This window comes from Bombina bombina, chromosome 1 (genome assembly GCF_027579735.1).
Source record: "Bombina bombina isolate aBomBom1 chromosome 1, aBomBom1.pri, whole genome shotgun sequence".
NCBI lineage: Eukaryota > Metazoa > Chordata > Amphibia > Anura > Bombinatoridae > Bombina > Bombina bombina.
The window spans coordinates 447372107-447399716 of NC_069499.1; the positions used below are offsets into that span (position 1 = coordinate 447372107).

Below are 27610 nucleotides of genomic sequence, written 5' to 3' on the forward strand. Positions count from 1 at the left end.
TATTGATTTATGTGTTTATATGTGTCTATATGTCTGCATACATATATACATATATCATTTCATAAATACATATCTACACATATATAGACATACACACACACATATACAGTATATACATCTTTAGAGATGTGTACGTATATATCTCAATTTTAAAGCCCTTTGCCTGCCTTTTTTTTCTAACACCTGTGATCTCATATCTTTGAGCCCTTATAACATTTTTGTGCAATATTTTTTTGTAATAATATTTATTAGGGGTGTTATTATGAGTGTAAATGTACTTTATAATGTTTTTTTGAGATTTTTTTGTGACACTCTTTTGTTTTGCGAAACATTTAACTATAGCTCTGCGGACGCGCTAATCTGACAAGCATTAATTGGAATTCCTCATTTACTTTCAACTTATATTAAAAGCTATAAACCTGATACGCGCAAACACCCTCAATAAACCTCTTATCCCTTGCGTACAAACATTAGCTCGCCACTCATAATCTGGCCCTAAATAAATGCAAGAGAGAATGATGTAAGGATAAATGTCATTAGTTGTTTATATTGTTTTCGTGTCCATAAATATGATGGCCAGCCATGTTATAACTTAGGTTTCTTTCTCTGTTGAGGTCAATAGGGACAGTAATACATTTGTTGCTAGAATATGCAATGATTGAGTGGACTATAGCAGTGTTAAACATGGAGCATGCAGCACAACTTATACCAGAAATTGAAAAGCCCACAATTTTTAGAATTGCATTACAAGAAAAGTAAACAATACAAATAATGAAAATATATTGCAAAATTGTTTATAAATATAAATGGTAAAAGGGATATGAAACCCACAAATGTTCTTTAATGATTCAGATAGAGCACGCGATTTATAAACAACGTTCTAATTTACTTTTATTATCAATTTTTCTTTGTAGGCTTAGGAGCACTATATGGCAGCAGTTTTGCAAGAATGCTATTATTTTGCAAGATCACTAGATAGCAGCACTATTCCCTGTCATATAGTGCTCCAGATACCTACCTAGATATCTCTTCAACAAAGAATACCATGGGAACAAAGCAAATTTGATAATAGACGTACATTATTTTTTTTAATAGACGTAAACCTTTTTAAAATTGTATGTTATGTCTGAATCGCAAAAGATTTTTGGGGGGGTTTCATATCCCTTTAAATATCATTCCAGAAACACAAGTTTTCTGGTAGCTCCATGCATTGGCAATTTCGTACAGTAATTTCAAGTAGTATCCCTTTAATTGTGTAAGCCAAAAAAATGTTCCAATTAGCTAAATCCGCAGCATTAAAATAAAAAATATACAATGCTTGAAAGGACATAGAAAATACACAGCGCAACGCCTCAGGCTTTAACCAAAGAAAGATGCAATTTTAATGAAAGGTTTCTGCAGCAAACAAACTCATTGAGATAAATAATGAGAGATTAAAAAACAATATTTGACTCTAAAACATAATCATAAAAGTATTAGCAATTTTATTGTGTAAACATATTTTAAATAATTATCATATGCTAAGATTCTTGCTAAACACAATTGTTGATAGGTATCTCTATACTGAAAATACATTGCTTTTTGCGAGCTTTATTTTAGAAAAGGACTTTGTGAACAAATAACATGATTGTATACAATTTATATTTTGCAGGGATGTGTTCCACTCTATGTCAATGCTACAGCGGGAACAACTGTGTATGGGGCATTCGACCCACTAGACGACATAGCAGATATATGTGAAAAGTACAATCTCTGGATGCATGTAGATGTAAGTACATTTTAATAATAAATAGATAGATGATAGACAGACAGAGAGATGATAGAGAGATAGATCAGTAAACAGAGAGACATTCAGATAGATGATAGACAGACAGACAGATAGTTCGATAGAAAGACAGATAGATGAGATATAGACAGACAGACAGACAGATTGATAGAGAGACAGCCATACAGACAGAAAGATGATAGATAGAGATATAGATAGATAGATAGATAGATAGAGAGAGACAGTCAGATAGACAGACAGATAGCGATAGATAGATAGATGATAGATAGAGAAACAGACAGAGAGATAGATAGACAGGCAGATACCATCATGGTTATTGTTAAGTTAAAACTTAAAGGGACACTGAGCCCATATTTTTTTCTTTAATGATTCCAATACAGCATGCAATTTTAAGCAACTTTCTAATTTACTCCTTTTATCAATTTTTCATCGTTCTCTTGCTATCTTTATTTAAAAGTAAATATAGTGTGACCAGCACTTGTAGCCCAGATGCAGGAGGATAGTCACAAGCAACCACCAAGCTTGTAAGATTCAATGAAAAAACAGCAAGACAGTCCTCCTTGCAAAAAATCTTCAATATTTATTGTTACATTACAGGAACAGATTGGAACAGGTCTGTTCCTGTAATGTAACAATAAATATTGAAGATTTTTTGCAAGGAGGACTGTCTTGCTGTTTTTTCATTGTATCTTTATTTAAAAAGCAGGAATGTGATGCATAGGAGCCGGCCCATTTTTGGTTGAAACCCTGGGTTATGCTTGCTTATTGGTGGGTAAATGTCAGCCTCAAATATGCAAGCGCTATCCGTGGTGCTGAACCGAAAATGGGCTGGCTGCTAAGATTTACATTAATGATTTTCAAAAAAAGATAGCAAGAGAATGATGAAAATTGATAACAGGAGTAAATTAGAATGTTACTTAAAATTGCATGCTCCATCTGAATCATGAATGAAAATATTTGGGTTCAGTGTCCCTTTAAAGAGAATCTGTTGATGAAATATATATTATTGGATTACAATGCCTTTTATGGTTTAGTTTTCTGGTACTGGTAGTATAAAAGCTATAGAATGTTTTAAGAGTTGCTATGTTGTTGGGGCTTTGTCAAGTACTGTTAAAACTGTGGTTCTTCGATTCTTTACATATCCACAAATAAAAGCTCAATATTTCTAATATTATTTCTAATAAAATTTGATAATGGAAGTAAATTGGAAAGTGTCTTAAACCTGCTGTTCTTATCTGAATCACAAAAGTTTATTTTGACTTGAGTGTCCCTTTAAAGACACCTAGCAACCTGACATTTTTTGCAATAATAAAATATTTTACACATTAGAGCATTTTATTATTGCTCTTTTATACCCCTTTAATAGTTTTAGCTTTCGAATCACTAACGCAAGAATCAAAGGGAAAACACAAACAAAATGAAGCGCAGGTTAATCAGTGAAAAAATGCTGTCTGTTGAAATTGTATATTCAGATTAATCTTGGACAACTTGAATTCTTTGTAACATTAAAATAAAGTTTCCAAACACTTAGTAAACTTTTCACCATGAGACATCAGTATTCCAATGAGCTGCACTGGGGCTCACTGATCCCGCAAGAAAACTCAGTGATGCTCTGCAAAATTCAGCAGAATGAGGCCGTGCCCAGTATATATAAGAATGTAGGTGCAAGGTGAGATGGTTGTAAAGGATTCATAGAGAAAGCAAAAGTTTGTAAAGGAGTTGCATAATCCACAAATACATGATAACAAGACAATGTAATAACTCTTTCAAATAAGTAGTACATCTGAAATAAGTAGACAGATGTTAAAGTGACTTCATTTTCCCTGCCCCTGTATCATGTGAAAGCCATCAGCCAATCACAAAATGCATTTATGTATATACTGTTTGCATGCTCAGTAGGAACTGGTGTCTCAGAAAGTGTGAATATAAAAAGATTGTGCACAATTTCATAATATAAGTACATTTAAAAGTTATTTAAAATTGTGTGTTATATCTGAATTGTGAAAGTTTCATTTTTACTTCAGCATTCCTTTAGAGTAAGCTGGTTTCTGTATACCTCCAGAATCAGTAATCTTCTATTTTTACATATTTCATTGTTAGTAATTATATCATGGCAATTAATGATTCAGTGATTAAGATGTATCATTGCATTGCAATAATTTATTTGGGGGGAGAGGCAGGGAATAACTTTAGATCCTGCCGGCAGAAATGCACCCTCTAATTTTTAAGAAGCTGTATAGGCTAAAATGTATGCACTGTGTACCTAAATGATCAAATAAAAATGCTTCAATGAAAGTCATACAGAGTGGCATCTGCTTTTTTTTAGAAAAACTTGGAGTTTTTTTGTAAATAATTTAAGGTAAACCAATAAATGCATGACTTTTAAAGTTGAAATCTGTGAGCAGTCTGTGTATATGTATTTTTTTCCTTTGTGCACAGCCTTAATAATCTTTGTGCATGCGCACATCCTCATCGTATATTTATTCTGACATTTGACCTATGTTATTTATATTGATACAGGCTGCATGGGGAGGTGGACTACTTATGTCCAGAAAGCACCGTCATAAATTGAATGGAATAGTGAGGTAAGTATCAATAGCAAAAATAAGCATGGCTGTACATGTTCTTTGTTATTTATTTTTTAATCAATTAAATAATTATCTAATGTATATAATATTCCACTGGTAAAAATCAACTATAGTAGCAAATGTCCCCTTTTTGGTGTAATTTTGTAGCTATTGTATATCCATTTAAATTAAACAGTAAATATATAGCAAGATAATTAAACACTAACAAGTAATTTCTTAGAAAATGGTACATTAAAGTAAATTTTAAAGTCAGGCAATGGCCTTTTGCTCCAGTATATTTATGTTGAATATCAGGAATTATGCTATATCAGAATGAATAAAGATATAAACTAGTAGTGGTTTTGCTGAATTACATATTTCTGTATAACCTAAAAAGTAATGTTTCTTTAGAAAGTGAAGATATTATTGCGCTTAGATATAATAATAAGACGGATGAAACCCAACTTTGAAAAAAATGTCAAATGAAGACAGCTATCCACATTATACATCAGATGGAACTGCGGTATCAAGGAATAAACATCACACTGATGACAGTAATTCCAGACAGATTGTTTGTAAAATCAGTCTTATTCTCAAATAACAATAAATATCTGTAAACTTCACATATTAAGGGCCAGATTACAAGTGGCGCGTTAGCAGTTACACATGAGCAATAAGGGGTTTATCGTGGGTGTTTGCGCACATCAGGGTTTTCACTTGTATTACCAGTTGAAAGTAAACACGATCGCATGTGCGCAATTAAAGTTAATGCACATCACGTTAGCACGACCTCAAAGCTCTGGTTAACTGTTTCAAAAAACAAAAACGTTGATGGGATGTTGTTATCACTAATGTAATACTGTAATACCTTAAAGGGACATAAAACCCAATTTTTTTTTCTTTCATGATTTAGAAAGAGCATGTAATTTTAAACAACTTTCTAATTTACTTCTATTAACTATTTTGCTCCATTCTCTTGATATACTTTGCTGAAAAGCATATCTAGATATGCTTAGTAGCTGCTGATTGGTAGCTGCTCATAGATGCCTCACGTGATTGGCTCACCCATGTGCATTGTTATTTCTTCAGCAAAGGATATCTAAAGAATGAAGCAAATGAGAAAATAGAAGCAAATTGGAATGTTCTTTAAAATTGTATTCGCTAACTGAATCATGAAAGAAAAATTTTGGGTTTAGTGTCCCTTTCAAATTCACACTATTGTCATACTATGGGCCAGATTACAGGTGGAACGGTATTTAACACTCCCGTTCCAGCGTTAATAGAAGTAAGCTTTTTGCAAGCATCGGGTTGCGCTAGTATTATGAGTTGAATGTAAACTGTTTTCTCTTGCACACTAACCCAACGCGTGTAAAAAGCCAAACTTTTTATGTTTTCATCTACTTAACTGCAAAAGGCGCCAATGTACTTCTATATATGTCTATATATGTATACATGTGTATTTATGTGTTTATATGTGTGTAAATATGTGTACAAATACAAAAATACACATATAAATACATAAATACATACAGGGAGTGCAGAATTATTAGGCAAATTAGTATTTTGACCACATCATCCTCTTTATGCATGTTGTCTTACTCCAAGCTGTATAGGCTCGAAAGCCTACTACCAATTAAGCATATTAGGTGATGTGCATCTCTGTAATGAGAAGGAGTGTGGTCTAATGACATCAACACCCTATATCAGGTGTGCATAATTATTAGGCAACTTCCTTTCCTTTGGCAAAATGGGTCAAAAGAAGGACTTGACAGGCTCAGAAAAGTCAAAAATAGTGAGATATCTTGCAGAGGGATGCAGCACTCTTTAAATTGCAAAGCTTCTGAAGCGTGATCATCGAACAATCAAACGTTTCATTCAAAATAGTCAACAGGGTCGCACGAAGCGTGTGGAAAAACCAAGGCGCAAAATAACTGCCCATGAACTGAGAAAAGTCAAGCGTGCAGCTGCCAAGATGCCACTTGCCACCAGTTTGGCCATATTTCAGAGCTGCAACATCACTGGAGTGCCCAAAAGCACAAGGTGTGCAATACTCAGAGACATGGCCAAGGTAAGAAAGGCTGAAAGACGACCACCACTGAACAAGACACACAAGCTGAAACGTCAAGACTGGGCCAAGAAATATCTCAAGACTGATTTTTCTAAGGTTTTATGGACTGATGAAATGAGAGTGAGTCTTGATGGGCCAGATGGATGGGCCCGTGGCTGGATTGGTAAAGGGCAGAGAGCTCCAGTCCGACTGACGCCAGCAAGGTGGAGGTGGAGTACTGGTTTGGGCTGGTATCATCAAAGATGAGCTTGTGGGGCCTTTTCGGGTTGAGGATGAAGTCAAGCTCAACTCCCAGTCCTACTGCCAGTTTCTGGAAGACTCCTTCTTCAAGCAGTGGTACAGGAAGAAGTCTGCATCCTTCAAGAAAAACATGATTTTCATGCAGGACAATGCTCCATCACACACGTCCAAGTACTCCACAGCGTGGCTGGCAAGAAAGGGTATAAAAGAAGAAAATCTAATGACATGGCCTCCTTGTTCACCTGATCTGAACCCCATTGAGAACCTGTGGTCCATCATCAAATGTGAGATTTACAAGGAGGGAAAACAGTACACCTCTCTGAACAGTGTCTGGGAGGCTGTGGTTGCTGCTGCACGCAATGTTGATGGTGAACAGATCAAAACACTGACAGAATCCATGGATGGCAGGCTTTTGAGTGTCCTTGCAAAGAAAGGTGGCTATATTGGTCACTGATTTGTTTTTGTTTTGTTTTTGAATGTCAGAAATGTATATTTGTGAATGTTGAGATGTTATATTGGTTTCACTGGTAAAAATAAATAATTGAAATGGGTATATATTTGTTTTTTGTTAAGTTGCCTAATAATTATGCACAGTAATAGTCACCTGCACACACAGATATCCCCCTAAAATAGCTATAACTAAAAACAAACTAAAAACTACTTCCAAAACTATTCAGCTTTGATATTAATGAGTTTTTTGGGTTCATTGAGAACATGGTTGTTGTTCAATAATAAATTTAATCCTCAAAAATACAACTTGCCTAATAATTCTGCACTCCCTGTATGTACACACATAAATATATATATATATATATATATATATATATATATATATATATATATATATATACACACACACATACATACATACATACATACACATATTTAGACATGTATATGTATGTATATGTATGTATCTCATTGTTAAAGCCCTTTGCCTGCCTTTTTTAATAACACCTGAGACCTCATATCTTTGAGCTCTTTAACTTTTTTGTGCAATATTTATTTTTAATTAATTTTATTAGATGGTGTTATTATTAGTGTAACTGTACTTTGTAATGTATTTTTGCTGTGTTTTGTCACAATTTTTGTTTCACAAAACAGTTAGCCAGAGCTAACCCAATGCATGGTGACTTCAATTGAGCTCAAGAAATCGCATTTACCTTCAACTTGTAATACAAGCGAAAAACCTGTCGTGCGCAAACACCCGCGATAAAACCCTTATTGCTTGCACATAACTGTTGGCGCTCCACTCATAAACCATCCCTTTATGTTTTAACTTGATGAGTATTACAATACTGACCTATAATTTGATATCAAGCTATATATTTTGTTAATCAATCAGTAATTTGTTGATAAGTTTTGTGGTCCAGAGTCATTTCAGTATTGATCTCAGGTTCTTACAGTAACATAGATTGTACCCATGTTTGTTTTCAAAGAGTTTTTTATTGAACTATTTTAAGTAATGCAAAACAGTATATCCAAACATTGTTGGAGTCACAATAGGTATAGAATGATTATACAATGTGCAAAAAATATTTGGCGATACATAAGTATATGATATGATAAAGTTAACGATTATTAGCATGAAGGTATTCCTCCCAAATAAATTTAATAGAATAGTCCTCTAATTGTTGAATTTGGAAGTAATGGTATTTTTCTAGAGCCAATGCAAGGGAAACATGTGCTATCCCTTCTTCCTTGGAGGGAGTCATTTCTTTCTTTCATAGTCTAAGTATTAATTGTTTAGCACAATTCAACATAAGACATAGTAATTTGACTCTAAATTTACATCTTAATTTAGTGGGCTTGTGAAAGAGACATATCAAAGGATCAACAAGAATATCAAATTGTAGAACTTTAGTCATTTCACGAATAATGAGGATCCAATAAATTTCAATTTTTGGGCACGTCCACCATATGTGGAGTGCTGTACCTATTTAGAAACAGAAAGAAGCAGTTATCGGAGGGGGTAATAAAAAAGGTGAATCTTTCTAAGAACAAAAGTTAAAAGTGCATAAATATACAAGGGGTACAAGGAAAGCTGTCAAGACGAGTTTTGCGCCCCCTAGTTATCCTATGACTAAGAACCACTAGGGGGCGCAAAACGCATCAGGACAACTTTCCTTGTTCCCCTTGCATATTTATGCACTTTTAACTTTTGCTCTAATAAAGATTCACCTTTTTTTTTTTACCCCCTCCGAGTGCTCAGATAACTGCTTCTTTCTGTTTCTATATTGGTGGACTGGTTCCCACTGCTAATCTGAGGCACCGTACTGGAGCTGCTAGTTTTTCTTCTTTGGGATTATTTTTTTTTTCTTTTACCGGTCCCTCCGCTTTCAGTTGCGGCAACCTCTGATGACGTCACATGCTGTACCTATTTGTTTACAATTTCTCCAACATATGGCTGAAGTTTTTGGGTATATTTGTGCCAGTCTATGTGGCGTATAGTACCATCTGCTAAGCAATTTCATATTGGTTTCCCTAAAGCTCATAGATGATGACGAAGAGTTCATTTGTGAAATGATGGAAGACCATTCTTTGTCAGTAAGTTTAGTATTTAATTCCTCTTCCAATTTCTGTGTTTATTTAGGCAACGTATGTGAATATTCTTGCAGAATTAATTTATAAGTTATGGATAAGAATCCTCTTGAAATAGTAGGTCTGTAACTTAGTGCCTCTAGTGGAGTAAGGTTTCTAGTGATTTTAGATTTTTCTGGATGTGTGGAGACAAGATGACTCAATTGTTGGTATATATAACAATGGTCAAATTGTTAAATATCTAAATTTACTAGGTCATCTCTAGTACGAAGTTTACCATTATCTAAAACCGTATATTATGGGATTAAGGTATGGATAGAATGTGTTTGATCTGGGTTAATTTTGTGTCCATAATTGAATATCTAATTTGTAGCTATAGGGGTTAATGGGGAAGGGTTTAAAGAGAGAGTAGAATTTTTCCTGTTTATTCAATCCCATACTCTGAGTGTTTCTATTGTGAAGGTAGATGGTGTGGTGACTCTTTTCTGATGCTTTGTTGGAGACCAGCAGGTACTCCCTAGGTTAATAGATTTAGCTAATGATCTCTCTAATGCAACCCATTCTTTATCTTTTTCATCTTTACTCCAGTTTATAATTCGGACTAAGTGTGTTGCATACTTATAATATGCTATATTGGGTACTCCTATTCCACCTCTGTCTCTGGGCATGTACAGGGTTTTCATTGAAATCCTAGTTATTTGTTTGGACCATATGTAAGAATTTTTTTTTTTTTGTAGGGCGTATGTAGTTTGGTCTGGTATTTGAAGAGGTAAAACTTGTAATATGTATAGTATTTTTGGTAGGTTCATTATTTTAATTGAGTTTATGCGGCCTAGCCATGATAAAGATTTGTGTTCCCAGTTTTTCATTTCTTGTTTAATAGTTTGTAGTAATGATAAGTAGTTCAAGGAGTGTAACCTATTTTTATCTTCTGTAATTTGGATCCCTAAGTATTTTATTGACTTAGATATAAATTGGTAATGGAAGGTCTGCTGTATTTGTTGTGTAGTAGTGTGTGAATTATTAATATTCAGAATTCTGATTTGAAATCATATACTTTAAAGAAAGATAGTTTGCTATACTCCGTAAATTCAAGTGATAGTGCATTTAATGAAATCATAGGAGATGTGAGGTGAGCATAATGTCATCAGCATATAATGCCATTTTGTAATGCGTGTTGTCAATTGTGATACCTTTTATATTGGGGTTTTGGCGTATATTCCTGGCTAGTAATTCCATAGCCAAGACAAATAATATTGGTGAGAGGGGGCAGCTTTGGTGCGTTCCATTCGAAATTCTAAAGGATGTTGATAAAGAGTCATTTAAGCATATTTTAGCAGTAGGGGAGTGGTATAGAGCAAGTATTGTTTCAATTAAATGGGACCCAAATCCAAATTTGTGCATTACCGCTTTAATTATTTTCCAGTTTAGCCTATCAAAGGCTTTTTCTGCATCTATTGATAGGAAGATAGCCTGTATGTTCTGATGAGTGACGTACGTAGTCTAGGAGATTAATTATTTTTATAGTGTTATCTCTGGCTTCGCAGTGTGGTGTGAATCCAGCCTGGTTGGTATGAATTAATATGGGAAGTATTTTATTAATACGAGTTGCTAATATCTTTGCGTAGAGTTTAACGTCAACGTTAAGTAGGGATATAGGTATGAAATTAGATGGATCATTTGGGAATTTTTCCTGGTTTAGGGATGACTGTGATTTGTGCCTCTACCATTGTTTGTGGAAAAGGGTTATCTTTCCCTACTATATTGAAAAGTTTCAACAAAAAAGGGGCAAGAATTTCTGTGAAGTTTTGATAATAACGTACTGTAAATCCGTCTGGACCTGGACTCTTACCGGTGTTCAGGTCTTTAATGGCTTGGGTCAATTCTGGCATAGTTATGGGGGAATCTAGATCCTCTGTTTGATCTGCAGTTAGGGTAGGTAAGATAGAATGTTTTAAATAATTAGATATGTTTGATTCAATATCTGCTTGGTTTCCTACATTAGTGAGATTATAAAGTTTTGAATAGTACTCTTTAAATTGATTAATGATCTCAGGAGTGGTGCATAGTTTTCGTTTATTTGGGATAGCTAATTCATGTATGAAAGACTTCAATTTTTTTGCTTTTAAATATCTGGCCATCATTTCCCCTGCTTTGTTATCTTCATAGAAGAATTTCTGTCTATATTTTTGAGTCATTGTTTGTTGTTCTTGTGCTAATAAGTGTTTAAGTTCTTGTCTACATGCTTGCAAATTTTTTGAAGTGTCTGTGTCTGTAGTTTTTTTTTTGTGTTGGAGTTCTAAATGAGATAATTTTGTGGTAAGGTCTAAATAGTGTTGTCTTGATAATTTTTTCCTTTGGGACATATATTTTATAAATTCTCCCCTCATGTAGCATTTGTGTGCCTCCCATATACAGGGAGTGCAGAATTATTAGGCAAGTTGTATTTTTGAGGATTAAATTTATTATTGAACAACAACCATGTTCTCAATGAACCCAAAAAACTCATTAATATCAAAGCTGAATAGTTTTGTAAGTAGTTTTTAGTTTGTTTTTAGTTATAGCTATTTTAGGGGGATATCTGTGTGTGCAGGTGACTATTACTGTGCATAATTATTAGGCAACTTAACAAAAAACAAATATATACCCATTTCAATTATTTATTTTTACCAGTGAAACCAATATAACATCTCAACATTCACAAATATACATTTCTGACATTCAAAAACAAAACAAAAACAAATCAGTGACCAAGATAGCCACCTTTCTTTGCAAGGACACTCAAAAGCCTGCCATCCATGGATTCTGTCAGTGTTTTGATCTGTTCACCATCAACATTGCGTGCAGCAGCAACCACAGCCTCCCAGACACTGTTCAGAGAGGTGTACTGTTTTCCCTCCTTGTAAATCTCACATTTGATGATGGACCACAGGTTCTCAATGGGGTTCAGATCAGGTGAACAAGGAGGCCATGTCATTAGATTTTCTTCTTTTATACCCTTTCTTGCCAGCCACGCTGTGGAGTACTTGGACGCGTGTGATGGAGCATTGTCCTGCATGAAAATCATGTTTTTCTTGAAGGATGCAGACTTCTTCCTGTACCACTGCTTGAAGAAGGTGTCTTCCAGAAACTGGCAGTAGGACTGGGAGTTGAGCTTGACTCCATCCTCAACCCGAAAAGGCCCCACAAGCTAATCTTTGATGATACCAGCCCAAACCAGTACTCCACCTCCACCTTGCTGGCGTCTGAGTCGGACTGGAGCTCTCTGCCCTTTACCAATCCAGCCACGGGCCCATCCATCTGGCCCATCAAGACTCACCTCATTTCATCAGTCCATAAAACCTTAGAAAAATCAGTCTTGAGATATTTCTTGGCCCAGTCTTGACGTTTCAGCTTGTGTGTCTTGTTCAGTGGTGGTCGTCTTTCAGCCTTTCTTACCTTGGCCATGTCTCTGAGTATTGCACACCTTGTGCTTTTGGGCACTCCAGTGATGTTGCAGCTCTGAAATATGGCCAAACTGGTGGCAAGTGGCATCTTGGCAGCTGCACGCTTGACTTTTCTCAGTTCATGGGCAGTTATTTTGCGCCTTGGTTTTTCCACACGCTTCGTGCGACCCTGTTGACTATTTTGAATGAAACGCTTGATTGTTCGATGATCACGCTTCAGAAGCTTTGCAATTTTAAGAGTGCTGCATCCCTCTGCAAGATATCTCACTATTTTTGACTTTTCTGAGCCTGTCAAGTCCTTCTTTTGACCCATTTTGCCAAAGGAAAGGAAGTTGCCTAATAATTATGCACACCTGATATAGGGTGTTGATGTCATTAGACCACACTCCTTCTCATTACAGAGATGCACATCACCTAATATGCTTAATTGGTAGTAGGCTTTCGAGCCTATACAGCTTGGAGTAAGACAACATGCATAAAGAGGATGATGTGGTCAAAATACTAATTTGCCTAATAATTCTGCACTCCCTGTAGTGAAATCATTTATGTTTGGGGTATCATTAATGTCAAAGAATTCTTTAAGTGATTTAGTTAATTTTTCTCATGATTCTTTGGTGTTGATAAGTGAGTCATCTAGTCTCCAGCGAAAATAAGTTTGTCTAGTGTTGTAGTGCCATAGCTGAGTGGTCGGACCATGAGGTTGGTCTAATTAGTGAGTTTATTGTATATGTTAGCCCTTTTTGATTTATAAAAAGATAGTCTATATATGACTAAACATTTTAGTGGGTGGTGAGAAGAAGGTGTAATCATGTTTATCGTCATTAAAATATTGCCAGGAGTCATATAGGTTGTGTTCTCTTAACGTTTGCCACTTAAAGTCAGCTGTTCTTTGGGATACTCGAGAGTTGGGATTAGAACTATCTAGAAGAGGTTGTATTGGGAAGTTAAAGTCTCCTCCTAATACTATTATTCCTTTAGAGAAGTCTAATATTTTTTGAAACATTGTACGAAAGAACGGAGTGTGCTTAACGTTTGGTGCATGAATATTGATAAATGTAACAGGTGTTCCATGCAATAAGCCAAATATACCTAGGAATCCCTTCTTTAACTTTGGAAGTTTGGATATGTTGGAAGGCTATATGTTTATTTAGCAAAATGCTCACTCCTCTTTTCTTTTGCGAGAATGAGCTATTAAAGTGTTGTGTGAAGTGTGGACCATAATATATGGGTTCTTTATTTCTTTTAAAATGTGCTTCCTGCTTGACGTTTGTGCATATCCAATAGTGCCATGGGACGTTTTTTGGGGGAATTAAATCCTTGGACATTTTGAGAGATAATATTTAGTTTATGTGTCATAGTAATTATTAGTTAGTGATGAGATATCTGGAGGGAGGAATGCATAAACATATCATCTATGATAAAAACCATAATCATTGCATATCTGTAAAAAAACATAGTAACAAGCAAATCGTATAATAGACAAGTCAAATATGAAATTGCAGTATAATTTGCTATATTGATGGTTTAACCCACTGTGCATCCGGAACAGTTGTCAATTGATAACTTTAAAAAATATATAACTAAAATTATATTTAGAATAAATATAGATATATAACATGTTAACATTGTAAACAATATAGAGGGTACAACAAAAATGGGGGATATTAGCTTGGGTGACCTTGATTATATTTAAGATAATTATTAGGGTCTCTTTGGCCTTTTTATTAAGGTATCAAAAGTCATAATGAAATTTTGGATTTCACACTGAATTGGAATGTAATTCAAACCTGAATAATGTGAAAGGATACTTCTGGTTATAGAGTTTCTGAGTCTGAAGCTGAGTCCTCTCCTAGGGGTAAATTTATCATGCTGCAGACAGACATGATCAGCTATAGCGAATCATGTCCGCTGCACATTGATAAATGCCGACAGCATACACTGTCGGGATTTATCATTGCACCAGCAGTTCTTGTGAACTGCTGGTGCAATACCGCCCCCTGCAAGTTCACGGCCAATTGGCCCCTAGCAGGGGGTGTCAATCAACTCAATCGTATTTGGTCGGGCTGATTGCTGTCCGCCACCTCAGAGGTGGCGGACAAGTTAAGGAGCAGCGGTCTTAGGAGCACTGCCTCTTAACTTCCGCTTCAGGAACTGAAGCAGAGTCGTTTGGAAGCAGCATCCGCTGCTTCATAAATCGACCCCCTGAGGTTGTGGATTTGGAGGCAGCAGGTTTTCTGTATTCTTTGGTTACAAGAGTAGAATTAGGAGATGATGTCCCCTTTTTCCTTGGTGGAACTTTGTCCCAGGTTTCTAATTTTTTCCTTCTCGAGTTGTCTGTTTTATCTTGTTCAGAGGTCTGTATAGTAGGCATGTCCGGGGGGTCAATGTCTAGTATTTTACAAAATTGGACGACTTCTGATGGCAATGAACAGAATACTCTTCGGTTTTTGTGTATGACCAACAGTTGTAAAGGAAACCCCCATCTGTATGGAATTTTCTCATTTCTAAGAAGAACAGTTAGAGGGGAAAGTTACTTTCTTCTCTGTAGTGTCCTAATTGAGAATTCAGCATAAAATTGTAATACCACTCCTCGGAATCTTATAGGTTGTTTCTTCCTGGTAGCAGCGATTATATTATCTTTTTCCTGATTTTTTTTAAAATTTAATTATAATATCCCTTGGCGGAGCTTTATCTGGAGGCCTTGGTCTGAGGGCTCTATGCGCTCTAACCATTAGAATATTTACTGCGTTAGGATCATCTAGCAGGTGTGTAAATAAGGCAGAGAGATACACCGGGAGATATTTCGGTAATACAGATTCTGGAGCACCACAAATTCTTATATTTTTTCTTCTGCTTCTATTTTCAAGATCTTCCAGTTTATCTTGTAGAGAGAGTATCATCTCTGATTGCTGATCTATTTTCCCTTGCATGGATGTAAGATCTTCACATATTATGTCTCCTTGATCCTCTAGGGCTTCAATCCTAAACCCCAGAGTGTGCATATCTTGTTTGAGTTCTTGTAGTTCTTCAGGCATACAGGTTTGCACAATGGCGTAGATGCTAATGAAGAGAGTATATGCGTAGGTATCTGCGTTTGTTCTAATGAGACTGGTCATTCAGGACTCTGAGGGGGGTTAGCCCGTTCTGGAGGGGAGCTAGTGATATTTAGGTGTTCTGGTGTTTTCTGCTCCATTGGATTAAAAATGGAGCTCACTAGTTGCCCCATATTAGAAGGTATGCGCGTATTTTTTATTGGATTTACTCCTTTTTGGTAGCCATTTTCCAGGTGGAAATTAGTGCAATCAGTAAACCAGGAAAGACGAAAAAGTATAGGTCTTCTAAGTTCTTAGTCTAGATACAGACTAAGTATATTATGAGCCAGGCTAACTATCTTGTACCAGGAGTATTTTATATTGTCCCACTGATTTATTTAAATTATTTTGCTGAGACTAAAAGATATCTGCAGGGTAGGATATCAGCAGTATTACCTCCTGCTATCTTCTTTTTGGGTTTTTGCCCTGGGATATAACTCTTTTTTTCTGTTATAAGATAGTACTTAGTAGTAGTATGTTGCACTGCTTGTGCATAAGATGTTTGGCCTTATAGCGTGGTTACTTTTTAGGCAGTTGTGGCGAGTCAGCAACGTGATCCGACTCCTCTTGTAACAATCGTAGTCTGGATGGTGTCGGAATCCGTTCAGGATATACTGCTGAGCTTTCTAGATATACGTTGTCTCCAATACCGAGTAGACGCAGCTGCGCATCTTGTGAGAATGGCCTCCAGTGAGTGCTTTAGTAGGCCTGTGTTGCGGTCCGATATTTTGGGAACCGATTGCTGTTTTGGTTAGTACCGTCGTGTGCACTGAAGATTCAGCTCTTAGTTGTATCTTTCCATCGCTCTAATTACTCTAATTTGACAACCTAGAGAATTGCTTTTTAGGTCTCAGGCAGCCATCTTAGCTGCGGCCAGCTACGCCCCCTAGATTGTACCCATTTTAACATAAGTTATGTTTATGTACATCCCAAAGGTTCAACACATGTAATTAATCACACTACATACTTTTGTACATAATGGCATTCTTTTTTTTCATATGCCTAAATGTACTAAAAGGTCCTGTAAGACTGATTTAGAGAAGGGACATTCAATGTACAACAATACATTGAATAGATATACTGTATATATTGACCTTAAAGGGACATTGAACACTTTGAGATGGTAATATAAATTGATAAATCATATATATATAAAAAAAACCTTTGCAATATATTTTCATTATTTTGTCCACGTTTCCTGTAATCCCATTCTGAAATTGTGAGCTTTTCAATTCCTGTTAGAAATGGAAGTGCAGAACACTGTTATATTCCACACAGCTATTGGCAACACACCCTAGTAACCTATTTATAACTGTCTCTAATTGCAGAGAAGGTAACCTAAGTTACAACATGGCAGCTCCCATTGTGTTATAGACAATAAAACTTATTTGTCAATATTTAAACAGCTAATGAAACTTTAAAAATGACATCTAGGTGTTATTCTCAGACTAATCTTTTCTTTGAATGCATCATTCTTTCTAGCATTTGTTTAGTGTTTAATGTCCCTTTAATTGCAAATTTATACCTTTGAGAGTCCTACAAATCAAAAATAACTAATAATTAAACCAATAATCCAGCACATCCATTGCACAATTAACTGACGCCTGTCACAGGCATAGGTGTGAAAAGGTGGGTTGAAAGAGAATGGCATTTTAACATACAGAATTGAGCCATTATAATGGAATATTCACATTAGATAGATAGACAGACAGACAGACATATAGATAGAGGCACACAGGTAAAATATACATTGCAAAAATACTTCTTTTTTTTATCTCATCAACATAAAAAGTTAATTATTTTCAGGACTCTGCTGCAATTGCCCCAGCACATCTTTATGATATTATTAACCATGACAAGCTGCTTGCAATGCTGTGAAGGTTACCTTTGGCCAAGCAGGCCTCCCTTGAGTCACAAGTAACCTTCACCGCATGCAATGTATAACTGGGAATTTGACATAGTACTCAATCTAGAAAGGGCTTCCTGACCCCACTGCCTTTACTTGTCATTTCATATTATAGGCAAATTATTTAATATATTTACATAGTTGAGAAAAATCTGGAAAAAAATCGGAAAAAGTAGTAGCACTAAAATACAGATTATTGTTATACTTGCTGTATACCAAAAACTCATGTCTGTTATACCAAAATATTTTTAATGTATTTTTGAAATATTCGATGGCTTTCTTCTCCAATTCCAATTTACACGCTGATCTACTAAGTTTACCATATTCATTCATCCAAAAAAGATAAATAATATTATATTTTACATTTAGTGGAAATTTCTATTTTTCTATCAGGAAAAAGATTATAAATTAGCACTAAACATAAAAAAATCTAAATGTTGTGTTTGAGTGGCACCTCCGCATTGAAATATATATATATATATATATACAGTATATACAGGGAGTGCAGAATTATTAGGCAAGTTGTATTTTTGAGGATTAATTTTATTATTGAACAACAACCATGTTCTCAATGAACCCAAAAAACTCATTAATATCAAAGCTGAATAGTTTTGTAAGTAGTTTTTAGTTTGTTTTTAGTTATAGCTATTTTAGGGGGATATCTGTGTGTGCAGGTGACTATTACTGTGCATAATTATTAGGCAACTTAACAAAAAACAAATATATACCCATTTCAATTATTTATTTTTACCAGTGAAACCAATATAACATCTCAACATTCACAAATATACATTTCTGACATTCAAAAACAAAACAAAAACAAATCAGTGACCAATATAGCCACCTTTCTTTGCAAGGACACTCAAAAGCCTGCCATCCATGGATTCTGTCAGTGTTTTGATCTGTTCACCATCAACATTGCGTGCAGCAGCAACCACAGCCTCCCAGACACTGTTCAGAGAGGTGTACTGTTTTCCCCCCTTGTAAATCTCACATTTGATGATGGACCACAGGTTCTCAATGGGGTTCAGATCAGGTGAACAAGGAGGCCATGTCATTAGATTTTCTTCTTTTATACCCTTTCTTGCCAGCCACGCTGTGGAGTACTTGGACACGTGTGATGGAGCATTGTCCTGCATGAAAATCATGTTTTTCTTGAAGGATGCAGACTTCTTCCTGTACCACTGCTTGAAGAAGGTGTCTTCCAGAAACTGGCAGTAGGACTGGGAGTTGAGCTTGACTCCACCCTCAACCCAAAAAGGCCCCACAAGCTCATCTTTGATGATACCAGCCCAAACCAGTACTCCACCTCCACCTTGCTGGCGTCTGAGTCGGACTGGAGCTCTCTGCCCTTTACCAATCCAGCCACGGGCCCATCCATCTGGCCCATCAAGACTCACCTCATTTCATCAGTCCATAAAACCTTAGAAAAATCAGTCTTGAGATATTTCTTGGCCCAGTCTTGACGTTTCAGCTTGTGTGTCTTGTTCAGTGGTGGTCGTCTTTCAGCCTTTCTTACCTTGGCCATGTCTCTGAGTATTGCACACCTTGTGCTTTTGGGCACTCCAGTAATGTTGCAGCTCTGAAATATGGCCAAACTGGTGGCAAGTGGCATCTTGGCAACTGCACGCTTGACTTTTCTCAGTTCATGGGCAGTTATTTTGCGCCTTGGTTTTTCCACACGCTTCTTGCGACCCTGTTGACTATTTTGAATGAAACGCTTGATTGTTCGATGATCACGCTTCAGAAGCTTTGCAATTTTAAGAGTGCTGCATCCCTCTGCAAGATATCTCACTATTTTTGACTTTTCTGAGCCTGTCAAGTCCTTCTTTTGACCCATTTTGCCAAAGGAAAGGAAGTTGCCTAATAATTATGCACACCTGATATAGGGTGTTGATGTCATTAGACCACACCCCTTCTCATTACAGAGATGCACATCACCTAATATGCTTAATTGGTAGTAGGCTTTCGAGCCTATACAGCTTGGAGTAAGACAACATGCATAAAGAGGATGATGTTGTCAAAATACTCATTTGCCTAATAATTCTGCACTCACTGTATATATAAATCCTGAACAAATACCTCACACCCGGTTTTCCGATCCAAATATCACCACTTTATTTAACACATTGCAGTGTTTAGGATTTGTAAGTTAGAGACTCACAGCACCGGACGATTTGCTACACAGGGAGTGCAGAGGTTTGTGGTATATACAGTATATATATATATATATATATATATATATATATATATATATATATATATATATATATATAAAACTCAACACCACTTTAGACCAACTGCGCTAACCCAAAGTGTTATTAATATTTTCCATTCCAATCTTCTTCACATAGAAAACTAATTTCTATTTATTTTTAAATAGATATATATAGAGAGAGAAAGAAAGACAGAGAGAAAGAGAGAGAGAAAGAAAGAGAAAGAAAGAGAGAGAGAAAGAGAGAGAGGGAGAGAGAGGTTCAACACATGCAATTAATCACACTACATACTTTTGTACATAATTGTATTCTTTTTTCCCCCATATGGTTAAATGTACTAGAAAGGTCCTGTAAGACTGATTTAGAGAAGGGACATTCAACATAACAACCATACATAGAATAGATATATATTGACCGTAAAAGGGACATTGAACACTTTGAGATGGTAATATAAATTGATAAACCGTATATATATATATAAACTTTGCAATTTGCTTTCATTATTTATTTTGTCCACTTTTCCTGTAATCCCATTTTGAAATTGTGAGCTTTTCAGTTCCTGTTAGAAATGGAAGTGCAGAACACTGTTATATTCCACACAGATATTGGCAACACACCCTAGTAACCTATTTATAGCTGTCTCTAATTGCAGAGAAGGTAACCTAAGTTACATCATGGCAGCTCCCATTGTTTTATAGACAATAAAACTTTACACTTATTTTGTCAATATTTAAACAGCTAATGAGACTTTAAAAATGACATCTAGATGTTATTCTCAGACTAATCTTTTCTTTGAATGCATCATTCTATCTAGCATTTGTTTAGTGTTTAATGTCCCTTTAATTGCAAATTTATACCTTCAAGAGTCCTACAAATCAAAAATAACTAATAATTAAACCAATAATCCAGCACATCCATTGCACAATTAACTGACGCCTGTCACAGGCATAAGTCTGAAAAAGTGTGTAGAAAGAGAATGGCATTTTAATATACAGAATTGAGCCATTATAATGGAATATTCACATTAGATAGATATACAGACAGACATATAGATAGAGGCACACAGGTAAAATATACATTGCAAAAATACTTCTTTTTTATCTCATCAACATAAAAAGTTAATTATTTTCAGGACTCTGCTGCAATTGCCCCAGCACATCTTTATGATATTATTAACCATGACAAGCTGCTTGCAATGCTGTGAAGGTTACCTTTGGCCAAGCAGGCCTCCCTTGAGCCACAAGTAACCTTCACCGCATGCAATGTATAACTGTGAATTTGACATAGTACTCAATCTAGAAAGGGCTTCCTGACCCCACTGCCTTTACTTGTCATTTCACATTATAGGCAAATTATTTAATATATTTACATAGTTGATACTACATAGTTGAGAAAAATTGGGAAAAAAACTCATGTCTGTTATACCAAAATATTTTTAATGTATTTTTGAGATGTTCAACGGCTTTCTTCTCCAATTCCCATTTACACGCTGATCTACTAAGTTTATCATATTCATTCATCCAAAAAACGATAAATAATATTATATTTTACATTTAGTGGAAATTTTTCTATTCCTATTTTTCTATCAAGAAAAAGAGTATAAATTAGCACTAAACATAACATAATCAAAATGTTGTGTTTGAGTGGCACCTCTGCATTGATATATATATATATATATATATACAGTATATATATAAATTCTGAAGAAATACCTCGCACCCGGTTTTCCAATTCAAATATCACCACTTTATTTAACACATTGCGGTGTTCAGTATTTGTAAGTTGGAGACTCACAGCACCGGCCGATTTGCTACACAGGGAGTGCAGAGGTTTGTGGTATATATATATATATATATATATATATATATGAACAAAGGTAGATGCACTCTCAGGTCTTCCACGATTTACTTTATTGTAACGTTTTCGGGGTTCACAACCCCTTCATCAGCATGCTGATGAAGGGGTTGTGAACCCCGAAAACGTTACAATAAAGTAAATCGTGGAAGACCTGAGAGTGCATCTACCTTTGTTCATATATGCTATTTATATTTGCACCCAGGCTGTTGTCTCTTGGTGGGCTGACCTGGAAACTGCTTGGATATATATATATATATATATTTAAAACTCAACTCCACTTTAGACCAACTGCGCTAACCCAAACGATCAATATTTTCCTTTCCAATGTTCTTCACATAAATTCTATTTATTTTTAAATAGATATATATATATAGAGAGAGAAAGAGAGAAAGAGAGAGAGAAAGAGAGAAAGAGAGAGAGAGAAAGAAAGAAAGAGAGAGAGAGAAAGAAAGAAAGAGAGAGAGAGAGAGAGAGAAAGGAAGAGAAAGAGAGAGAGAGAGAATGAAAGAGAGAAATATATATACACAAACACATACGATTATAGCCATTATAGCCCTTTCCATTCAAATACATTGTCATATACCATTTACCTTTTAACTCTTATAATTATTTTTTTAATATTTATATGAATAATTATTATCAGATAGTGTATATATGAGTCTTACACTTTATTTGAATGTACTTATGTTGTGTTTGATACAACTTTTAATTTAGCCCTAACCCTTTACGTGAGGACTTCAGTAGCGCTAACCTGACGAATGCAAATTTAGTTTGTGCTCACATGGCCGTGTATAATATAAGCACATGTTAGCACATCGCTTGTGATCTAGTCCATAATCCAGTGCTTTCCAAACTGTGTGCCGTGACACACATAGATGTAGGTGTGTCCCAGCTTCAGCACAAACTTTTTTTTAATTTTTTTTAAATGTTATTTTGGTTTCCGACTTTCCGCATGCCTCTGCTACGCATATCACGTGGTTGACACGTGATTGATACCTAGTGGGTCACAGATCATCTTAACCTATTGGCGCAGCACAGTCAGAACTGAAACTATTCCCATTGGCGGCTTTTGGGCGGGACATTGGCTCCTGACTGCTCATGTAGTCTCCTCAAACGGCTCATGACTGCATGTGTAGTCAGTGAGTGAGACAGCAGTGTGTTTGAAGCGTGGGCAGTAGTCAGTTGGACTCGCAGAGCTCTGAGGGTGGCAGCTTAAACGCTGAGATGAAGTCAGAAGTCAAAATGGTTTTATTTTTTGTAGACTCCCCAACGGTCCACCTTTCCAAGGTTTATGCGCAGCAGGTCTAAGATTGTAAGTGGCATTTTTACTCTATGGGGCTGATTTAACAAGCTGTCAATCAGCCCCAATGCAGCTGTTTCCGCATGAGCCTTCAGGTCCCAGTCAATCTGCCCCAATGCAGCTGTTTCCGCATGAGCCTTCATTCCCCAGTCAATCTGCCCCAATGCAGCTGTTTCCGCGTGAGCCTTCAGCTGTTTCCGCGTGAGTCTTAAGATCGCTGCTCCGTAACACGTACACATCCTCTGAGGCTGTGGACATCAATCCGCCCGATCGTATACGATCGGGTTGATTGACACCCCCTGCTAGTGGCTGATTGGTCGCGACTCTGCAGGGGGCGGCATTGCACAAGCAGTTCACCAGAACTGCTTGTGCAATGTTAAATGCCGACAGCATATGCAGTCGGCATTCAGCGATGTGTGGCGGCCAGGCATTGATAAATCGGCCCCTATGTATGTTAATAATTTTGTGGGAGCACTGGGAGCTGTTTGATTCCTAAAAAGGCTTGACATTGAATGTAAAATTCTAAGACAGCTTCAGAGTCAGATGGAACAATCTTAAAGAATTCTTTTATCAATTCCATTTCCATTCCTTTGTCTTATGATTATCCTTTACTTTAAATAACAGTACACAATGTTTAAATCTATTGGTATAATATTATTGTATAATCACATAGATTTTATTAAGTAATTGTCGCCCTTCAATGTTCTTCCTATCACAAATTCTTTGTAATTTAGTGAAGCGATTCATTCAATTGCTCTTCTGGGTTTTGGAGTTTTGGGGAGATTTGTTTGCTTGCACCCCTTTAGGAGAGGGAAATATGGGCAGCCACAGGACAGACAATAAGAAAAATTGGTTTAATTGTCCTTTTGGTTCATTTATCCTGATGTGGCACTGAATGGAGTGGAAGGAGACATTGCTTCTTCTACAACTGATGTAAGTAAGAAGCTGACGTCTATAAATCACAATAATGCTACTAAGACAGCATAATACTTAAAGGGACATGAAACCCAATTTTTTTCTTTTGTGATTTAGAAAGAGCATGTAATTTTAAACAACTTTCTAATTTATTTCTATTATCTAATTTGATTCATTCTCTTGATATCACTTGCTAAAAAGCATATCTAGATATGCTCAGTAGCTGCTCATTGGTTGCTGCACATAGAGGCCTTGTGTGATTGGCTCACACTTGTGCATTGCTATTTCTTCAACAAAGGATATCTAAAGAATTGAGCAAATTAGATCATAGAAGTAAATTGGAAAGTTGTTTAAAATTGCATTCCCTATCTGAATCATGAAAGTTTAATTTTGACTAGACTGTCCCTTTAACTTTCGTACACACTGCCAATAGCAATAGTTATACAGGAATCATATCTTGTGTCTAACAGGGAATGCCACATTTAACGGTTTAAGGCAGTTTAAGCTTATTTGCAGATGATTTTAAAGGGACATAAACCCCAATGTTTTTCTTTCATGATTCAGATAGAATATATAATTTTAAAGCAGCTTTCCAATTTACTTCTGTTATTAATGTTGCCGCATTCTCTTTGGTATCCTTTGTTGAAGGCAGTAATGCACTACTGGGAGCTAGCTGAACATACTGGGTAAGCCAATGACAAAAAGGCATGCATGTGCAGCTACCAATCAGCAGCTAGCTCCCAGTAGTGCATTGCTGCTTCTGCTCTTGATATATGTATACGAAGTGGAAGTTTAAAAATGCTTGATGATGAAATGTGAGAAGCCAATTATGCAGTATTTTAATATTCAAATATAATATATTTTCAATAAAAAATGCTAAGAATTGGCACATAAGCCAAATGATAATAACTATCACCTAGATTACGAGATTTGCGTTATGAGTCAAATAGCAGCGTTGTGGCCCATAATGCATCATTTTTCCTAATGCAACCATTACAAGTCTTGTCGGTATAGGTGTACCGCAAGCCTTTTAGCCTGTAACGCAAGGTCAGTACTGCACTTGTAAAAATTACGTTTTTTAATGGGAATCCCACAGCACTGGTATTACAAGTTTTGCAGTGAGGCTAAAAAGTGAGCGTTACAGCCTAAAACAATAAGATCTGTACCGCAATCTAAAGTCAGTAGTTGTGAGTTTTACGCTACAAAGCTGTAACATAAAACTCATAACTAATGTGTTAAAAAATACACTAACACCCATAAACTACCCTAAAAACTTTAAAATAGTGTTTGCGATCCAGGAGGGCCTCAGTTTAGGGGTTTAAAAGGGCCTTTTGTGGGGCATTGCCCCAAAGATATCAGCTCTTTTACCTGTAAAATAAAATACAAAGACCCCCCCAACAGTAAAACCCACCAATAGGATTTAAGCAGCTCTCATTCTATTGGCTAATGAATCGTCCAATAGAATGAGAGCTGCTTAAATCCTATTGGCTGATTTGAACAGCCAATAGGATTTTAGCAGCTCTCATTCTATTGGCTGATTAAAAATTTTCAGCCAATAGGAATGCAAGGAACGTCATCTAGAATCGCGTGCCTTGCATTGAAGATTCAGTGTATGGCGGCGACCGTATGAAGAGGATGCTCCACGCCGGATGTCTTCAGGATGGACCTGCTCCGCGCCTCCGGGATCAAGATAGAAGATACCGCCTGGATGAAGAATGAAGAGGCCGTCTGGATGAAGACTTCTCGCCGCTTGGATCAGGACTTTGCCGCTGGCATGAAGATTGAAGAGGCTGCCTGGATGAAGACTTCTTGCCGCCTGGATCAGGACTTCAACTCCGGGATGAAGATCGTTCAAGCGGGACTTTCAGGGGTTTAGTGTTAGGCTATTTAAAGGGTTTTATGGGTGGGTGTATTTATTTTAGGGTCTGCACAGTAAAAGAGCTAAATGCCCTTTTAAGGGCAATGCCCATACAAATGCCCTTTTCAGGGCAATGGGTAGCTTAGTTTTTTTAGATAGTTTTATTTATTTTGTGGGTTTTGGGGGGTGGGGGTTTGTAATGTTAGTGGGTATTTGTATTATTAATTTTTTGTTTTCAGAAAAAGAGCTGATATCTTTAGGGCAATGCCCTACAAAAGGCCCTTTTAAGGGCCATTGGTAGTTTATTCTAAATTAGGTTTTTTATTTTGGGGTGCTTTTTTATGGGTATAAGAATAGGAATAATTTTTTTATTTTTGATAATTTGTTTGTTATTTTGTGTAATGTATATTTTTAGGGGGTGTATTTTTTTTTTAGCAAAAGAGCTGTTTAACTTAGGACAATGCCCTACAAAAGGCCCTTTTAAGGGCCCCCCAAAAGGCCCTTTTAAGGGCCTTTGGTAGTTTGGGGGGTGGGGGTTTGTAATAGTGTGAGGGGGTGTTTGTATTTTTGTTTGGAGCAAAAGAGCTGTTTAACTCAGGGCGATACCCTACAAAAGGCACCTTTAAGGTCCCCCCAAAAGGCCCTTTTAAGGGCCCTTGGTAGTTTATTCTAGATTAGGCTTTTATTTTGGGGTGTTTTTTTTTTTTTTTTTTAAAGGGTATAAGAATAGGAATTATCTTTATTTTTTTTGATAATTTGGGGGGGGGTTGTAATGGTAGTTTTTTTATTTTTTGTAATGGTAGTTTTTTTTTTTTTTTTTGGTAATGTTAGGTTTTAGTGTAAGGCAGGTTAGGTTTTATTTCACAGGTAAGTTTGTATTTATTTTAGCTAGGTAGTTAGTAAATAGTTAATAACTATTTACTAACTAGTCTACCTAGTAAAAGTAAATACAAACTTACCTGTGAAATAAAAATAAAACCTAAGCTAGCTGCAATGTAACTATTAGTTATATTGTAGCTAGCTTAGGTTTTATTTCACAGGTTAGTATTTAGTTTTAAATAGGAATTATTAAGTTAATAATTGTAAATTTAATTTAGATCTAATTTCATTATGTTAAAGTTAGGGGGTGTTAGGGTTAGGCTTAGGTTTAGGGTTAAGTTAGGGTTAGGGTTACGTAAGGGTTAGGGGTTAATATAGTTTAATTTAGGTTGTTGTGATGTGGGGGGCTGGCGGTTTAGGGGTTAATAGGTTTATTTAGTTAATAATTGTAAGTTTAATATAACTCTATTTTTATTATGTTAAAGTTAGGGGTTGTTAGGGTTACGTTAGGGTTAGGGGTTAATAGTTTAATTTAGGTTGTTGCGATGTGGGGGCTGGTGGTTTAGGGGTTAATAGGTTTATTTAGTTAATAATTGTAAGTTTAAGTTAGCTCTATTTTAATTATGTTAAAGTTAGGGGGTGTTAGGGTTAGGGTTACGTTAGGGTTAGGGGTTAATAGTTTAATTAGGTTGTTGCGATGTGGGGGGCTGGTGGTTTAGAGGTTAATAGGTTTATTTAGTTAATCATTGTAAGTTTAATTTAGCTCTATTAATTATGTTAAAGTTAGGGGGTGTTAGGGTTAGGGTTATTTTAGGGTTAGTGGTTAGTAGTTTAATTTAGGTTGTTGCAATGTGGGGGGCTGGCGGTTTAGGGGTTAATAGGTTTATTTAGTGGTAGTGATGTGGGAGGCCAGAGGTTTAGGGGTTAATAGCTTTATTTAGGTGGCGGCGATATCGGGAGCGGAGGAATAGGGGTTAATAACTTTAATATAGTTGCGGC

General features: G+C 36.1%; 1 protein-coding gene across 2 annotated transcripts in view; it reads left to right on the forward strand.

The window, feature by feature from the left end:
- GAD1 (glutamate decarboxylase 1) overlaps nucleotides 1-27610 on the forward strand; it is a 170324-nt gene that overhangs the window by 75282 nt on the left and 67432 nt on the right. For both annotated transcript variants that reach the window (XM_053690083.1, XM_053690082.1), the window contains exons 10-11: nucleotides 1652-1768; nucleotides 4307-4371. In XM_053690083.1, coding sequence (XP_053546058.1) covers nucleotides 1652-1768; nucleotides 4307-4371 — 182 coding nt within the window. The remainder of the gene's footprint in view (nucleotides 1-1651; nucleotides 1769-4306; nucleotides 4372-27610) is intronic.